General features: G+C 43.2%; 2 protein-coding genes across 2 annotated transcripts; both read right to left on the minus strand.

Annotated features, from left to right (window-relative positions):
- Positions 1-1397: 1397 nt before the first annotated feature.
- On the minus strand, positions 1398-3096 carry LOC137914739 (ras-related protein Rap-2c-like). The gene is made up of 2 exons (XM_068758236.1): positions 2824-3096; positions 1398-1676 (listed from the first exon to the last, which is right to left on the minus strand). The coding sequence occupies exons 1-2, from the start codon at positions 3094-3096 to the stop codon at positions 1398-1400; spliced, it is 552 nt and encodes a 183-aa protein (XP_068614337.1).
- Positions 3097-10107: 7011 nt separating this feature from the next.
- Positions 10108-18126, minus strand: LOC137914755 (muscleblind-like protein 3). Its single transcript, XM_068758251.1, has 7 exons — positions 17953-18126; positions 14449-14613; positions 13783-13983; positions 13445-13684; positions 12589-12742; positions 10773-10861; positions 10108-10183 (listed from the first exon to the last, which is right to left on the minus strand). The coding sequence occupies exons 1-7, from the start codon at positions 18124-18126 to the stop codon at positions 10181-10183; spliced, it is 1026 nt and encodes a 341-aa protein (XP_068614352.1). The 3' UTR covers positions 10108-10180.
- Between the last annotated feature and the right edge of the window lie 1310 nt (positions 18127-19436).

Genomic DNA, 19436 nt, shown 5'->3' on the forward strand with positions numbered 1-19436 from the left:
ATTGCGAGATTCCTTTGGTCATTCCAAAATCATTCTCCCACGGATACCTCGAGAAAACTGAAAATGGAAGACCAGTTTCCACACGATTCATGCCTTACAGACGCCCTAGGCTAAAAGCAATAAAATGGCTCTTCTTTACCACCTCAAGTTGAATTAGTAGAACATTTTCAGTTTTGAGCATGCACGTTTTGAGCCTAGTGCTTCAGGATACTGCAGTAATTAAAATATAAATACTTCAACAACAGGCTGGTGGATCAAATGACCTCCCTGTTTGATTTAAGTCTCACTGGCTTAATCAACAAAGTTGCGCATCCAGCCTCGTTTTGTGAAAGACAAATTATAACACTGTAACTACACTTCTGTTACAGGTTGCGTCAGTCAGGAGACTTCTTCTGGACAAGATTTTAACGATAGCATTGGCAGTATAGCTGGGCAGCAAACTGCTCACGGCATGCGTGCTTAAAAGTCAAAATGTTTCATTACGAAATACTCTGTCGAATTCCAAACGCCATACATAATACAAGTAATAATAAAAGTATATAATAGTGATTAAAGCAGCTTTAAAAAGAAGCTGTGACCTTACCAACCCTCTTTATTATTTCGGGGATACGTCCAACTGAGAAAGATAAAATAAGAGAGAAATTCTGAGTTGGCCATTCTTGCTTTTTTCGGCGCATGTCTCTCTGACCCCCATCTCGTGTCATCGCGAAGGCCGTTAAGGTTGCAGCAGAAACATTTCAACAGTTATGATAATCAAAAAATAGGATGCCGTCTTTCTTGTCGGATGCTCTGTGATAGACCGTCAGAAACTTAACCAGCTGTGGCGAGCTTCTGTCGGTAGGTCCAAAGGTCCGGTTGAGATGCACGGCTCATCAAAATCACCGATCCAGGCAAATCATGCATCTGCAGAAACAAAAGAGGGACACCGAACATGCTTAAACGGCTGAAAATAGAGAACGGCACTGCGAATCTGTGTGGGCAGTGGTTAACGCAGGCAACATCTGTTGCCATCTAAAGCGAACTTCCTGTTTTGGAACAGAACTTCTTTACAGGATGCCGCATTTTCCTCTTTCTGCACCTCAGCCCAGCGCAGGGCTTCATGAGAGCTCTTCGTACGCTCGTGTGCATCATGCCACGCATTTTCTGCAGCGATACGACAAGAAGCTAACCCCGACGGTTTGCAAGTGGCAGCACCCACCCACCCACAAACCCCTCGACACCTTCACGCTGCACTAAAACATCACGCTCACATCCACGGGCCACATTCGTCAACAGCCAGCGAACTATAATCACAATATAAACACACACACTGCAGTGACATTTTAAATTAGAGCGAGGCCAGCTGTGTGTGTATGAATCCAAAGGAAGGTAGGAATGGCAGTGCTTGTACCTCGTCCTCACTGGACCACACAAGCCGTGCAGCACTGTTCCTGCTTCTCTGGTAGCGTGGAGTAATTCATCTGTCGGACGATCTCTGCAAACAGCTCGTCCACCATCGTCTTGCTCTTGGCAGATGTTTCGATGAAAGGGCAGCCCCACTCTTGAGCCAGAGCTCGCCCGTCTGACCCAGCGACCTCGCGCTCAGATTCCAGGTCGACTTTGTTCCCCACCAGGATCAACGGCACCTTCTCGAAGCGCTTCACGCGGACTATTTGGTCTCGCATTGGTCTGATGTCCTGATGGATGAGGAGGGAGAGGATATGAGTGCGGGATCTCCAATGGAACCAACAAGCTGGCATTCAGGACTGGGACAAGATAGCGAAGAAGTTGTTTTCCAGTTCCATGCTAGAACTTATTGGGAGATTTTAAACATGGAGTGACAAATGCATCATAAAAGTAAGTAATCGCAGTATAGTTTAAAAAAGTCTGCATACTTTTTACAAAAGAGGACAGAATGCCACCACGGTGTGTAAAATAATATTATAGTCCACTGGCTTTGCATCATTTCCGGTTTAGTAGATCCTGTGACCCGGAATTTCATAGGAAGCAGTCAGGAAATACGAATTCTGCATCTTGTCCAGAGGAGAGACGGGGACTCTATCGGTAGATGGATGCTGAGGATGGACCTGCCAGGGGACAGGGCTAGAGGTCGACCCAGGAGAAGAGACATGGACGTAGTGAGGGAGGACGATGCAAAGGACAGGGTGAAGTGGAGAACGTTGGGTTGCTGCGGCGACCCCACAGGGGACAAGAAGATAGTACAGTAGTAGTAGTCAATAAAAACAGGTATTGGTGACTTCAAATATTATACTGCAAATAATGGTAGTTTTCTTTCCTCCTGACATTTCAGTATTTTGACATATCAGAATGTTTGTTTAAAAGGAGGCTTTGATGTGTCTGTTTTCCTGCACACATCTAACTCTGAACTCATTGTACGACCAGATATCTCAGATGGTCTTGCTCTGGAATTACAGTAAAGGAAAGTTCCCATGGGCATTTTCCATTCGCGTCGTTTTGAAAATGACTTAAAAGCTCAATTTTACTCAGCAATCCTGTCTGTCTGAGCGTTATCCTCAGCTGGGCTCTTCTTCAAACGCATCGACGTTTGCGGAACATGCCAGCGCAGAACCGCCTACACAAAAATGCGAAATCGCCATGGGGAGCATCCTCTTAGGAACAGCACTCTGGCTTTGAAACGACACAACAATAAATGTTTGCTTTTTTTTTTCAAATCTCAAATTCATGTTCAACTGGTCAGAGTCATTTTGATTACAATCACGGCGCAGTTCGCAGCACTGGTGTGCGCGAATAAGAGCCAGGTCCGGTGCTCAACACCGATCTAGTCGGATCCCCGCGTATGCATTTGCTTTCAGTGTGGAATACCTGGAATGACTGCTGGTTGACCAGGCTGTAGACCAGGATGAACCCCTGGCCGTTCTTTATGTACAGATCCCTCATGGAGGCGAACTGCTCCGTCCCCGCAGTGTCGAGGATCTCGAGCACGGAAGGCGACGAATCCACCTCGATCTCTTTTCGGTAAAAGTCCTCGATGGTCGGGTCGTACTTCTCGATGAAGGTGCCGGTGACGAACTGGACGGTCAGCGCGGACTTACCGACACCGCCGCTGCCCAGCACGACCACTTTGTATTCTTTCATTGGGGCGGTCGCGCAGGCTAACGTAGCAGCTAACGACTTAGCTACACCGCTATACTCGCTCTAGAAACATTTATCAGGTCGGATAAAGAGCAAACGAGCGGATTTACAAATGCAACGCGCTATAAAAAAAAAAAAAAAAACTAGTCTTCATTCACCTGAACCCGAATTAGCTCTCATACTCGCACTTTTCTTTCTACGCTACGTTGTTAGCCCGCGAGTAAAAGTTTGCGTCCGTTGTCGCTAACTCCGTCGCTAGCTAACTGTCGCTAGCTAACCCTGGCGCTAGCTAATTGTCGCTAGCTAACTGTCGCTAGCTAACGCTGAAGCTAGCTCGCTTCTGGCTAAACTCGCGATGTCCCATGCTCAAGGCTTCACACACCCCGATCTGATGAGCCAGACGTACCGGCGAACTTGCTGTCTAGCTACAGACAACAAGCGAGAACAACACGCCTTACATTTCCTCCTCAGAAGACATGCCAGCTAGTCGCTACACGAACACATACCAGCCCCGCCGGACGGCCGTCCGTTCGGGCCTAGTTCTGGTTCCGGCCCGGCGCTTCCGAACGCCAGCGTGTGATCAACTGACAGATCTGCGAGCACGCATCATAGTCCGATGGGGTTGGAGTTCCAGTTTGACTCCAGTTGTGCAGATACGATAGCATAAAGGGCGGCTTTTCCTACCGACTGATCTCCTGAAGCTAACAGCTTCGTTTCCGCTAACGACAAAAACCCGCTGTGAAGATTTTCAGAATAAAAGCTTATTACTTCCGCCGAGGAGGTTAAGTTTTGGCGAGCGTTGGTTTGTTTGTCTGTCTGTTAGCAAAATAATTCAAAACGTTACAACCGGATCTTGATGAGAATTTTAGGAAATGTTGGGAATGTTACCAGGAACAGATGATTACATTTTGGTGATGATCCAGAAGAGATTCTGGATCACTTTGAAATGTTTGTTGACATTGGAGTCAATGGAGCTTCAAAATTTGTTCCTCAATATCTCAATTGATGTCATGTAGGGTGGGGACTACCTTATCGGCGGATTTCATCTGGGTCGGATGCAGAAATAGGTTAAAAAAAAACAAAGAATATAACATTTTAACATTGAAAATCCCATTTACAGATTAAAAAATCTGTTAATATTATTTGAAAGACCCTGGTTTGCAACCTTGAGCCCACAAATAGTTTTACAGGTACAAACACAACTTGTACAACAAAATTAAATTTGAATGACCATATGCAAAATTTTATATCATGGTAGTCTGTATCTAAATGAATTGATTTAGAATGACAAGAACTGTGAGATAACTGTACTTTATTACATGATTAAAACCAAAAGATTTTTCTGTGTTCAGGTAGATTGCCTTCTCTTAATATGCTGCAGTCAGTAATGTAGAGGTAGGGTGAGCGACAAAAGAAAACCTTTCTGTAAAACTGTAAAATAAATATTCAGTTACAATGTTTTAAATTTAAATTCTTAGGTTATGTTTTATGTGTTTGTTACATTCTGTTTTCTTTCCAGCACATGCCTGGGTGAGTATTTCCTTTGTGATTACAAATTAGTTTGTCAAAAATCACTTTCGATTTGGTCCAATAGACAAACTTGCCATAATATTGTCTGTTAAAATATTGCATAATTAACTCAATTTCATTTTAGTTAAGGCATGCATGTAATAATTACCTTAAAAAAAAGATGTATGGTAGGTTCTTATCTGCACTATTAAACTTTCATGATTAATTTACATTGTGAAAATTGAGATAGCCATATAAATATCATTTAGCAATTCACACTTTGAAATGTAGACATTTTGGACGCAAATGGTAGACGCCTCTTTTAAGGAGATACTGAACAAAACACACCACAAGAGGATCACAATTATGACTTTAATTAAAGGTTGAAAGGAACTCATCATAGGCACAGTAACTTACTCTTAATAGGTTTACGCTGCAAAATAAATTGGCATGTAGCACAGCAACACATACAAGCACCACAGGCAGAAAACAGAGTGAAACGATAGATGGCTAAGAAATAGCAACCACTTTCAATTCAAGACTGTCAGAGTTTTTCATATGGCTTAGTCCTAAAGTCTTTGGCCCTCGCCATCTTCCACAAGTCACCATTCAGTCGTACTCAATTCAACAAGGACTCATCCACAGTATGGTTAAAATAAAGGTTTAAGTTTACATACACTCAATGCACATGTTGTTTGAAGTCAATTAGATGTAAATCATAAAAGAAAACTACACCACGCATAACAAAGGCACAGATACTAATGTGTTACTGTATTGTAAATGAATGTTAGCAATGAACAAATTCACAAACGTCCTTCCCCACTGGTGACTGGGAACCTGCAGTACATCCACTCCACATGTACATGTATTTGTCTCCATGTGGAGTCGGAGGGCTGTGAACCCATTTGCCAGAATGACTCATTCAATCCACCACGAGGACAAGTGCCATGGCAACAAAATCATTGGCTCTATTAGCAACTGAAGAGCACACGTCCATGAAGAAACAGGGTTGCATAAAGATGTTGCGGCTCCTGCGAGAATGGTTTTGGAAACCCGGGTTATTTTGACTAGAATCCTGAGGAGAATTCAGATTTATTGTTATTTTGGACATTGACAAAGAGGAGACAAAGAATAACCGTTCCAAAAATGATGGAACTAAAGCAAATTTAAAACCCTGCGAGATGATTTCACACCTAGTCTGGTTCCTCTAGCTGCTCCTCCTTTCCTCCTGTAGGTGGCGCTACTCTGTGCTTTATTTTGGTGCATTACTGTGGGCAGGTCTGCATAAGCACTTTCGTAGGGGCAAGGTCAGAACGGGCTTATGACACGTATGTGTTCCAGGCTGACTATTTCTTGAGATCTACCTTCCTCGTTTGAGATATTGACGAACTAGAACATTCCACTAATTGAACATACAAAGCTTCTTTTAATAAAGCGAACCAATTATGTTTTACAGCTAGTCAATGTCATGCTTGGCAAAGACTAGGGCTCTGGCAAATAAAGATAACGACAGATCCCTCAAAGCAATCTTATAATAAAATTATAGAAATACTAATATCATTAAGAATACATATAGGTTATTTTTTTAAATCAATTCTTTTCTCTATATTCAAAATAAATTTTGAGTATTTTGACATTGTTATGTACATAAGTGCAAACAAGGTGAACATCACACATTCATATATTGTACACCTCAGCAAGGATCGACATCACCCAGCACAGCTGGGCAGGAAGAGACTTCTGGACCACCTTCTTGACCGTGAATGAAACAGAACTAATGAAAGAGAGCTCGAACCTCTGAACAGAGGACACTGAGCGTGGGCCTACAGCCTACAGGAGGCGAACAGTGAGGACTGAGGGGGGGGTGATGAAGATAAAGATCTTTCTATTAGTCCAAAAGCCTCTTTACCTTCCTGACAGATAGGTGTTAGCTTCAAATGTATTTTTTTCAAAAAATGTCAAAACAAAACAAATCAAAAGAAACAACCGGTCTCTCCGAAGGACCTTTGGAATTTACAAGAATCAAAGTTTCCCGTACAAAATATTGATCACTTCTTAATAACAAGACAAACTAATTAGACATTCCCTTTTTGAATACGTTAGTGTTGTGTGTCATTTCAAGTGTGAAAAGATCAGAATCAGGATAGTAGGAAGGTAGCCATGTTGTTATTTTGTTGCCACAGCAACAGCAACTATTACCATTAACATTGATTCTATCAATGTATACAAATGATTTTTATATATTTTCTTTCTTGTTGGTCTACTCAAACTATTAATGATGTATACATTTTCTTATTTTCATGCTATGTTTCAATGTTAGATAAAAAAAAGAAGCTAAACTTATTAATACATGTGACTATCATAACACACTTATAACATCTTTATACAGTGATTGTGACATAAGGCCCTTTGTTTGTGTCCACATGCTAAAGGATCTGCATATTCTAGAGTAATGATTCATAACTAAATGAGAAAAATGCAATGAAGCCAAAAGAAAATCAATACGAGAAAAAAAGGAGGAAAAGTAGCACAAAAAAAACGTTTTACTGCCACTGCCACACCACAATTCCCTTAAATAACAAGCTCACAGGCATCAATACATATTCCTAAATCTATATTCCAATGCCCCTCAAGAGGCACATTTTTAAAGATCAAGTATTCTGTTTTTCTTTTCTTTTTTCCAGCTGACAGCATTTTGTGAAGGCATAATGATGTAAAGGGCGGAGGCGAAGAAGGCCAGAGAGAGAGATGGGGTTTCTTGGCTGGACAAAGCTACGCTCAAAGATTTAGAAGAAGCAATTTGTCTGAACATTCTGATGATCAGGTTTATTGATTAGTGGGAATATGATTTCTGCTGAAATTCTTCAAATAGAAAATGTAGCTCTATGATAGCAGGCATGTAACGGGCTGCGAACTATTTATGTACTTTATAGTGGAAAAAGCAAAGGGGAAACACTCCTGTTAATATTCTTGGTCCATCATACGTACAGCGTGGCTAATAAATCAGCCAATATTACCTTATTACAAATATACTGTATCGTATTGGTGCATACAATGTCTGGTAAGTAACAACAAAGTGCAGATCAGATATGCCAAACTAGGTTTGTAATTTAAATCCAAGGTGAACGTTACCTTGATTGACCACCAGAGACCGATGGGAAATCGCTTTTTCCCATTGTGAAGCATCCTGCCCAGCGTGCAGCTCGGCCCGTCCGTCCATTCTGTAGAACCTTTGAAGGCCCCTGACCGGGTAAATTGTGTTTGAGGTCACAGCACAAACAACGCCGTCTAGATGGTACAATAAGTTTACACTGATACAAACAAGGGCTGCAGTACAAGAGGAGAATGAGACAATGTGCATCATGTGAAAAATCAGACAGACAAATGCGAATACAGGATAACGAGCTGATTTTCTTAAATTCATCCTATTTCCTAGTTTTTAAGTACAATCTGGGCACTTTGGGTACTTTCAAAGGTAGTGCAAATCTGCTCTACCTTCTCCAAGCGCGAAAGATACTTGTAAAAGTAGTCACATTGGTCATTGACATTAAATATGAATCAATATCACAATACAAATACTCTAATATGTCAGTACCTCATTAAATAGTCTATTTATAGTGAACCATTACTATTTCTACATTTGTTATTTAGGACATGTGTGGCTTTTGCATTAGATACATTCACAACACAATAGCATCATTTAAAATGAATAATGCTAAACGAGAATATCTGCAGCATTTACAATAAATCAAATACGCGATTCGTTGTGTCTTTCAACATAATCATGTTTGCACACAAGTCAGTGATTGATTTTTGTACATGATTGATTTGGCAGCTCTGCTGCCTGAGAGAATTACCCATTTGAGATGATTTTTTTTTATTATAATATTGTACCAAACAACAAATCTATGGTTGAGAACTGGTCTGTTCCTATATTTAATTGACACTAGTGGCTTTGGGAGACGTGGAAGAGGCACATTTAATAAAAATGATTTCCAGTTTCTAATCCCCCACAGCCATTTTTAAAACTGGCCTGCATTTATTTTGTCATTAGTCATGAAAAGGGCGCTTTATTCCTCCATCTCCCGACGTTACCATTTTAGTAGCTCATTCATGTAGCAACTGCTGCGTCTCTATCCAGAGTCCCACGACTTTGCAGAAAGGGGACGTCAATAGAAAAGATGACACGTCGTAAGATCAGACAGATCATTTTCAAATTCTATGCGTTCCACCTGAAACCAAAAACATCTATTCAAGCCAAAAACCACATGGAGGGCGATGACCACACAGAGGCTTAAATCCTTTTTTCAATGCATCTGTGTTCACTTATTTGGAGGATTTATTCAGGTATTGCATTCAAAGTGGCAACGTCTCATAGAAACTACAGACGGATTTTAGGCACGGCATCAAGAAGCAAACACAGCATCCACCTTAATTCTGACATCAGGCGTAAAGGGTTAAGATTTGCCTGTGGATTGTCATTCTCTTAAATCATGTTTTACATCATATCATGGACCAAACACGGCTTGTCAGCCATTTACCCCAAAACATTTTTTTTAGTGATTAGATCTGTCTGATTTACGACTGGTAGAGTTCTCCGTATGAAGCACATCACAAAACCTGCGTAAGGCAGTTTGTTTTTTAAATAAAGAAATTATTCATATGCTAATTTATTTTCACACTTTGTCATTTTTATGGTTGTTACAGTTCATGGAAATTATCCAGATATTATCAGATAATGATGATGGGGAATTCGTTTTTTTTTAAACGTTCTTAAAATATAATACATCGCAGATATTGCCTTTAATTAAAAATAAGAAAATCTTTCAAAGCATGCTGTGATTTGAGTCCTTATCGGAAAATAATTATCCTCTTCCCTTGAGCAGAAAAAGCAAAGGCACAAACAAATGATCAACAACTCATTCATCAGGCAAAACGAGGCCATGGGAACAAAATGAATAGCGGCTGCAGAACGATATATAGATGTTGAATTTTTTTGTAGTCATCGTGAAATGTAAACATGGCATAATATTAAACACTCTTATTTGACAACACACGATGGTTGACGACCAGCGGCGCTGAATTTCCTGACTTTGCAGTCTGCAAAGGTCAAACGTGATGGCTCCCACACATAAAGGGCATAAGGTCTTAAACGTGTGTGTGTGTGTGTGTGTGAGCACACATGCCTGCTGCACTTTCAGGACACGCGTATGTATGGCTGTAAGAATGAGGGAGCTCTATTGCTCAGCCTGATTAAGCCACTATGCTTTAGAACAACGGTAATCCCTCCAGGCTTGTATTGCATCACAGCTTTCACACTTTCACACCTTACAACAAGTTCCCGTCGCCATTCGGTCAGTCACGCTGTAGGTGAGGCACAAGTTTGCTGCATTCAGAAAGATGTCTGCCGTGGTGGTGTGGTGAACGCTTCGTGGACTTTAACTGGGGTTTCGGGAGAGGCTTACTGAGTTGAGCGCCACGGGAGACGCCACCAGCAATTTAGGGACCGGGCAGAAATGGGTTTCCATGGGAATGCACTGGAGATCCACTGGATCAGGGGTCAGAAGCTCCGAAGAGTCTACTGAAAGAGAGGAAACAGAAGGGTGAGAGAAGGGGCGTTTTAACTTCACAAAGATCTTCGGAACCTGCCGTAGACGATTCGGTAAGATTAAGTCAGTTGGAGTTTGGAACTGCAAATGGTTCTGATCACTCTGGGCCAAGCAGTGGGGAGAGGTTAGCCTCTGGACAAATGAGGCTCTGCAGCAAACCCGTTGAAGCTACAAGATCTATCCCAAGGTTCAGACCTGGGATTTTCTGCTTTAATCCATGGCAGAGGAACCACTCCAGCATATGGTTGATGTGAAGACACGTGAACGGCTGTTGAGCCTCAGACTAAAAATGATTTCAGATGGATGGAGAGAGAGAGAGAGAGAGAGAGCAATACCTACAAGAAGCTGTAAACTCCAGTCCTGTTAACTGCGGAAAAGAAATGCTACAATATGCACCTGCCTCCGTAACAAAAAGCAAAGACAGATGAGATGTGAGCGCAACACATGCAACCCTGCAAACGGGCATTTCCGATGAATGCAGATTATGAGCAGCTCTCAGAACCGTCTGAGCTAAAATAAATAAAAAAGGAACTGAAGCAGCAAACAACTGAAAGAGCAAACCTGATTCGAGGCAGCAGATTCAGCGAAAGGAAGATTGGTGACTGGGGTCGAAGCCGACGAAACAGTGGCGGCACCGTGCATCATGGGAACTTTTATTCGGACGAGTCAGACGATAGACAGAGGACGAGGATGTGGGGGGGTGTAGGAGGAGGGGGGGAACAGGAATGATATGGTTACCATGGTGAAATGCGCAGGATCAAAAATTATGGCATACATCCTGTGATATAGCCACGATGACTCTAAACAAATATTAAGGCACATGCAAACAGAAAAAAAAACATATTTAGCCAGCAAAAGCATTATAAAAGAAAAGAAAAGGCATTGTTTCAACAACAAATGGTAGTTAAACAAACAAGGCGATACAAAAACCATACAATCGAATCAGACTAGAGTATTCAATTGTATTCAATTGTATTCAAATGGCTGAGTGTGTATGGAAGGACGATGTCAGAGCTACAGTGTGAGAGCAGTTGGTTTCTAATAGACAAATAGTCCTGTCAGTAAACTGTATAATATAGATAATCTTTCAAGCATTGCTTTCTGCATACTGAGATTCTGCACTTAATGACAATGAAGGTATTTCTAAATGTGATATTTCTGTATCATGCAGTCGTCAATATGATCTGGATAGATAGTCATTTTGTTTGATTTGAAATGCATCGCATCGCAAAGAAATGTCAGCATTCAGAGTTCACATTTTTAATGCTGAAGATGTTTCGATTGCATAAGAGGAGGTTCTCAATAGATTCGATTTTTCCTGCTGGCTTAAGTGTTTAAGGCATTTACAACATTTACAACAACCTGAGTTTCTATTTGCACTTTTGTTTCGTTTCATTCCCGATCTCTCATCCACTTCCATAGAAAGGAAAGAAAGAAACATAAGAAAAAAGTATAGGTGACAAAGAGATGCGGTAATCAAGAACTCAATCACGGCACCAATAGGAGCTCCATAGTCAGCGCTCGTTCTATTGCGATCAATTTTGTCGCAGCGAGTGCAAAAACACACACAACAATCAGTGAACGATGAGCGGCACGTTCCTGATGTTGTAAATCCAAACAGCAAATGATGAGTTCATTCGTTTTCACGAGACTACAACGTGTTGATGGAAATCAGGTGCTGGTTATCTCCTCCACATTCAGCCGACGCATGCTGCTACACGTTGCATTTTTTCTTATCAGGACTTTTCCAAAGATCCAATAGGCGATACATCCACCGACTAATCCAGCAGCAGGAGTCCCGTATTATGACGTGCCTTCAGCAACGCTCAGTACATTAGTACTGTACTTCAATGTTTTTTTATTTCAGTTTCCCCTCCTGGTGACCCGCTGTGATGTTGATTGATTCTTTCTTTGACTTAATCACATTCTATAGATACACACAGGAACTTAACAAATCCTCACATGATTTAATCAACAAGACAAAAAAACACATTGTCTCTGCGTTAATAAACAAAGACAACGTCTCCTCAGACCTGACGGCAGACATTCCTTACAGGTACTGAACACAGGCGCACACCTTTGGCTTCCAGCATCGCGGACGCCTCCTGTTCCCAGATATCCTTTATGTCTACAGAACCCATTGCAAAGGGCTTTAATAAACCTCATGGAGACAAATTTGATCTCGAACTTTATTTACAAAATTTCCACCACACACATCGAGTAAGAGTGCAACAAGAAAATGCGAGAATGGAAGGGGAATCGTGACGCATGCTGTGTCTGCCTTGCACAGACACAGCATGCGTGTCTTTTCATTTGTCTCGTATGAATCCAGGTCAAAACGTCGACATGCGTTTCAGCGTTGTGTCTAGAGGCTCACCGGTGGGTATGAAGGTTTGTTGTTGGAGATGCATGTTAGCCAGGGCTTGCTGGTAGTGGAACATGCTGGGGTTGAACACCTGCGCGGCGGCGCCGTTGCTCTTGTCTAAGATCGGCCTCTTTGGTAGCGGCTGTAGGGCAGCCGGCGGTGGACCCTGGACGAGAAAAACCCAAAGCAAGGAGGCGAGAAGAGGAGTCACCTTTTAACACTAATCCCTTAACTTGTCCTTGGAATAAATGAACACTGCATTATGCACACAAGCTGTGTGAACTCTTCTGATAAACACTAATGAAGTGGTAAAATGAAGCAGCTTTGCGTCAAGTAGCAAAAACGAAGCATGATTTTACGTTTCCTTGACTGATAACATATACAAGTAAAAAAAATAAAAAAAAATAGGACCTAATGCCATTTATACATCATGGCGAGTTTGTAAATATCCTGCCTGATGATAATGTTAAACTTAAGAGAATGCAGCAATGATGATCAAAACAACAGCACATTTCTGAATGTAAAAACCCGAGATGCTTTTTTCCTGTCGAGCATTTCTTGTTTTTCATCAGTTCAACCTGTCCCGTTTAGGACGTTAACTAGCTAGCTTCGCTCAAACACACGCACAGTAGCAGTCATTGATAAAAAAAAAACATGATCCACAGACTATTTTATCAAAACTCCAGCTGCATGTTGGATACCCGAGCACCCTGGTAACTCATGGTTGTTACAGTTCATGGAAATTATCCAGATATTATCAGTTAATAATGATGAGGAATTAGTTAAGCAGCAGATATGGTAACGGTTAAGGTGACGACTGTTGACTCACAGGTCATGTTTACTTTTCTTTTAGATGACCAGGACTCACCACGGCTGCAGATGCTGTGTTTTGACCAACTTGGTGCTGAGAAGCTTTTATCCTTGCCTGTAGGTGAGCTGGTGGATGGAAGTATTTGCACTTGTCTCTGCTGCAGCGGCCTTTGATGTAATCCATGCAGACGATGACCGAGTTCTCGCTGCAGTCCACCATGCCGGCCTCCATGGGGTGAGCGTAGCGACAGTCACTCTCACCCCTCGTGCAGTTACCTCGCTGGAACTCCCGACAAACCTGTCAGGGTGAGTGAAAGCACCGATCAACAACGTTTACCTTTTACTATACTTGCGTCGTAGAAAGACGACAACTGCACTGCACGCAGGCTTTCATACCTCCAGCTTGTCTGTGCGCACATGCTTTTGCGTAGAGGTGCCATTAGCTAAGGCTGCGAGGCCGGTGGGACTCCCAGGAACCAGCAGGGGAGTACTGGGCAGCAGCTCGGGCATCAACCCCATGCTCGGACCCATGTGGTTCAGATATGGACTGAATGCCATCTGACTTGATGCCAAGGAGGGTGTCATTGGAAATGCTGTCTGAGGTAGGGACATAGTGGAAAAGACAGCGGAGACAAGTTACAGCAGAGCTTCGTCTGGCTTTCTGAGGGAATGTTGATGGTCATCGTTAAATAATCACTCATTGAAAAATGTTTGTGTCTAAAATGCTTTAATTTCACAGTTACTTCTGTGTATATTTCTCAATGTAAATAAAGCGATTTCATTTCGACCGTGATTTAAAGCTTTAATGTTTGACTTCAATGCTTAACAAAAAGGAGAAAATCATTTATTTACTGGCATTCTATATTTCGCGATGAGTGAAGTTATCTGATGCTAGCACCAGCAGGGATTCTATTATACAATATTATTCTATAATAGAATACCAACCACCCTGTCACTGAACAGAGCAACGCTCCCAGTGCATAGAGGTCAAAGTTATCATTTTAATTTCTTCAAACGCTGTGCATTAATTGAAAATGTGTATCTCTAAGCAGAGCATCTCACTATAGGCTGCAACTGGGCTCCTGGCAGCATGAATTGCATCTGTTGAGCCAACATGGCTGCCGTGGCCTTCTGTTGGATCAGGTTGTTCCTCCCGTTGATCTCCAGCTGGGTTTTCAAGTGGGGAGGTGGATGCAGGTATTTACAGTTGTCACGTGTGCAGCGTCCCTGAGAATGAGAGGAAAGGAGAGGATGCAGCATTTAAGGGGATATTATGGGCAAAAATCAAATAGTGTAGAGGCAAAAATATAAATAATTGTCATTTATTAGTGTATTATCATTTAAATCTAAGGATTTTTGTAATTATTCCTTTGCAATGATGCCTTTGTAGCTACAGAAGAACAAAGCTCCACTTCCCCTGAGTTTCTAAAGCAGTCCTAGAAAGGACAACTCAAACCTCGGACCTAGAGAGGGTTTAAAAGGTCTGCATTTTTATCTTGCTCCAGAAGGGTCTCCAGTCGTCTGCAATCCACAACCTCACCACTAGATGGATTTTAATAGGATAGAACTAACCCTAACACAGTTCTAAATTGTTCTTGGTATCTTTATACACCAACCATGACAAGTAAAAGTGAATCGGAGTTGATGTGTATCTTTAACAGATTTGTGAATCCATAAATGGAGTTTTAAAATGTTATGTTTTTTCATAATGTCATTCTGGGTCCAATCAAGATGAAATACAGACTCTGTACCTCCACCTGCACACCGCCAGGTGAATTAGCCACTTTCAATGTGCAATAAAAATAAAACATTTGTGACTGACTGAAAGTGGGATTAGACACTGAATAGTTGACAGTAATCTTACTTTCCTCATAAATTATATATATATACATTTCATATTCATATAAGATAAGCTTTACTAGATTTTCTTGCACAAATATTTTAACAAAAACTAAAAATGCTGCTCATGCGGTTGGAAAACCAGTGCAGTTCTACACACAAAGCTAACTAACTGATCCATTCTCTGTGTGTTTGAGCAGAGAAAATATTTCTTTTTAAATCTGGAGCAGTAGTGCTGTACAGTAACAATCAGATAATGCCATCAAACATCATCAAAGCAGTGACGTTGTTCTTCTTCCTACAATCTGTTGTGAAGGTGAAGATATGCTGCAGGAGTTCTGCAGGTGAACACGATCGGGAGGAAAAACAGCAGCCTCCATTAAACCCCTGGATCGCCAACAGCTGTCCGCCACTGCAGACGAGCCGCCAACCAGCGAAACAATCAACCCACATGCTACGAATGGACGGAGAACGGGCATGCGCCTTCCCTCTCATCTACATTGGATATGTGACATCAGCATTTACGTAGGCACGGTACGTATCTAGCGAGGAATCTGTAACGATTCCCCGGAGCCCAGCAAGCCCGTAAAAAAAACAAGCCTCCTCATGTCTAAAGATGCCGTTGATATTTTGCGTGTTCCAAATCAACAAAAGAAAGTTGCATGAGCATCAAAACAGATATTACGTTTTTAAAAGTTGTTCGTATTGTATTGTATTAGATTTAAAAGGCTGATAAAGAAGAGGTGCTGAATAGAACATTGTTTCAGGAATCTCTTTTCTGTAGTCATGGCAACATATAAAAAAACACAGAGAAAGTCCCTGCTGTGGATTGCTACTGAAACATGTAGAGAGAGAAGTGAAGGATGAGATGTTGAGAATTTAATAATTATATTTTCATGTCGGCTGTGGTGCTGACCCTTTAGCACTGCAGAGGCCAGCAGCAGTCCAGTTAACAAGGTAAGAAGAACCAGGCGGTCAGGCGGTAAGCCCCCCCCCCCCCTCCCTTCCCCTGCAGCAGTTTCAGACCATCAACAGAGATCTAATGGGGTGGGGGGGGGGGGGAGACCTGGACCAGGATGAGATGGCAGATATGGGCGGGATGGTGAGGAGGGAGGCCATTAGCAGATAAATCCATGAAATGACAAAGAAGGGAGGGGCATGATGCTGTGGATCGGCTCGTCGGTGGGGGGGGGGGGTGTGCTTTTTTTGTCTTTCCTCATCTGTCCACCAAAAACAACGGCTGTCAGCTGAGTATAATCCTCAGCAACAACGGGGAGAGAAACACAGTTGTGATTGTTGCACCGCCGCTAAAGCCCTGCTGCTGCAGCTCCCACTTTGACCTTCAACTGTCACCAACTTCAACATGACCCTGGGGATTCAAAACGACCCAATGTGGCCTTTCGCTCCTGTTCTCTGGTGCTGGCATCAAGCGGTTCTCCTCGTTCTCCCATCAATCCAACCAGTACAGAGCTAGGCTGTTGCTCTGTGCTAAAAACAGCAGTGGCACTCAGGAAGATCAAACTATCCAATGGGGATGCGCTCATGTGCTGTTGCTAGGCCCGCCTCTCACTCTCTCTCTCTGCTCTGGAGGACATAACACAGAGAAATGGCCGAATAATAAATTCTAACTCAATAAACTGGGAGACAGCAGCTGCAGTCAGGCACAAAGCGCCTTGTCTGGGTCTCACTTCTTCTCTGCAGGAAAGCCAGTCGAGAAAATCCTCTCATCAACACAACAAAAAGTGTACTCCATATTTTGGTGCAGTTGTCCAAAAGGCTTTCTCAAATGCTATAAAACAAATAATCACCTATCAAACAGTTTTTGTTCTACGTACAGCGAGACAGCTGGAAGAACGGACGACGAGATGTTGAGACATCAATGACGGACAGACAGACAGACGGAGTGGACGGAGAGATTACGGCTGAAAATGCAAACAACAAACGCCTTCTGATTTTTGTTCAGGTATAGATAATCGATTGCCTGGCGCGGCCATGTGATTGGATTACACCATAGTCACAGAATATCAGCAGTTGTGATTGGCTAGAAGACGTGAATACATTTAGCAAGCAGGGATGTCAAAGGGATATCTGTGACGCAGATAATGTGGATTGTTGTATTCCATCATTGCAGGCAATGCAGCAAATCAATGAGAAGGGCTTTCTTTCCGGGAACAACAGATTTAGAAAAGTGTTTTAATGAGTATAGCAGCGTGTACTTTGATTACGTGTACTAAAGGTGAGCGTTGTGTGTCGCCCTATTTTCTTTGTCGTCGTTATACAGTTGCTTGATTACATTTTCAGCAGCCAGTGGACAGCATCTAACGATCTAGGCCTTTAAGTCTACGTTTTACACGATATACACCATTAGGTATGCTATTAAAATCACAAGAGGGGCCGGTAAGTCAGCTCTCCGTCCCTGCGGAAGTCAGATGTCTGGGGCCCCTCCCCCCCTTAATAATAGAATAAATAATAATAATGATAATATAAATAATTTATCAACAGGAAAAAGAAGCAGCCCCTAAAAGTAAGGGCGCAGAATGGCTCGATGACCAACTGGCAACATTTGCAAGCTTTAAGTAACAGACAACGGACACTCTGGACACGTCATCGCCAAGAAAAACCACAAAACACTACAGGAAACACTTGTTTATGTGCTTTTATTATATACGCGTACGTGACCACGCTGTGCATGTGATACGCAGTGTGGCGAAGAGCGATGGGCGTTACCTTCAGGGAGTCGAAGCAGGCGATGACTCGGCCGTTCTCCACATGGCAGCTCCGGGAGGGATGGGCGAACTTGCACTCGGCATCGGGCCGTGAGCAGGTGCCTCTCTGAAACTCACGACACACCTCGAGGGTCAACCATTTAGTGTCCCGTCCCATTGTCATGCTGACGGCCATTTGAGGTGCTCACGAACCCCCCCGAAGCAGCAGCGGACACAAAAATGAGCCAAAACCGTGACTCGAGATAAAGTAGCTAATGGCTACGCCCGGAAAAATACAGGGCAAACAAGCAAAGGTCTTTCTCCTTTGGGCAAACAGACGGCGAGTCCTTTTGGTTGGTCGTTCCTGGGAAAGAAGGCAGCTGAAGTTTGAGTTGAGATAGCGCAGAGGCCAGCTCTGTCGCTCAGGAAACTACTTTGCAGACATCACGCCGACGCGTCAGCGCTCTCCCGTGCCTTCACCTGAATCAACCGACCGCCGCCGCAGCGAACCGTTCTGTTCATGATAGCATGAGCGCATCTGGGGATGAGAACGACTGCAGAGGAACGAAAAGCAGAAGCTTCGAGGGATGTTTCAAAGCACAGACGAGACGAGGTGGCCGATCCCCCAACCCCCCCCCCCCCCTCAGGATACGTGGAAACTGCAGCTCGACAGCATGGGATGGACGACTCTGTGGCTGGCAGCGTAAAATGCAGCTCCCATTCAAGGCCAAACACACGCTCAGTCCTGCCCTGCTGTCAGACCGCGGAGACGCGGTAGGCACTTCGGAGATTCACTTCCTCCCCTTACTTCAGTCTCTTTCTCATTCCTCCCGCGGCATTGTCTATTCTTCGTCCGTCATCCTCCTCGGTGACCCTCTCACCGCGTCCTTGCTTGTTGTCTCGCAGTAAAAACTGTAAAAACAGAAAGGTACATATTAATTTGGGGTCTTGACAGGACGGCAGCCTGTTGAAAAGACAAACGTGAAACTACAACCTCGTGTGGGACGAGGACCACGAGGCAGGACCGTGGAGACTGAAGCAAGGACAGACAGAGGAGCAGGAGGAGCAGCTGTGAACAGGAAAGGGCGAGCTATGCCTTGGTTAAGTGATACGAGAGACGGAGAGAGAGAGAGCGAGACAAGGATGGGATGGAAGGAGACGTCTCTACTGCCTGCGTTGACACACAAAACTTCAATATGGCGTGAGAAGCAGCGTCCTTGACGCCGCCTGCCAGGCTGCACACGCGGTCGATTCCCAGACAGTTATTAATGTGAAGGGATGAAAATAAAAAATGAAAGGCAAGGCAGGGCAGGGGGGGGGGGGGCTGTCCACAACTGCAGCTGCTGTGCTAAATGCAGGACTCCAGCCAATCAGGCGGACCTTTGCAGTCACGCGGAGCACGACATCAGCCAATGACAAGGGGGGGGTTCACAGCAGCTCCTCCCTTCAAAGAGCCTGTCCTTGTTTCCACTGGTACAGTCACGGCGTAGCCACATGCTAATATTC

Source organism: Brachionichthys hirsutus, unplaced genomic scaffold (genome assembly GCF_040956055.1).
Source record: "Brachionichthys hirsutus isolate HB-005 unplaced genomic scaffold, CSIRO-AGI_Bhir_v1 contig_1470, whole genome shotgun sequence".
NCBI classification, from domain to species: Eukaryota; Metazoa; Chordata; class Actinopteri; order Lophiiformes; family Brachionichthyidae; genus Brachionichthys; species Brachionichthys hirsutus.

Excerpts from the sequence above, each read along its gene's own strand:
- LOC137914755 (XM_068758251.1), bottom strand. The coding sequence starts at position 18,126 with ATGGCCGTCAGCATGACAATGGGACGGGACACTAAATGGTTGACCCTC. Across the intron at positions 14,614-17,952 it reads CCTGCTTCGACTCCCTGAAG|GGACGCTGCACACGTGACAA; the intron begins GTAACGCCCATC and ends TCTCATTCTCAG. Across the intron at positions 10,862-12,588 it reads ACAAACCTTCATACCCACCG|TTCCCATGATGCACGGTGCC; the intron begins GTGAGCCTCTAG and ends TCCGAATAAAAG.
- LOC137914739 (XM_068758236.1), bottom strand. The coding sequence starts at position 3,096 with ATGAAAGAATACAAAGTGGTCGTGCTGGGCAGCGGCGGTGTCGGTAAG. Across the intron at positions 1,677-2,823 it reads TCAACCAGCAGTCATTCCAG|GACATCAGACCAATGCGAGA; the intron begins GTATTCCACACT and ends CTCATCCATCAG.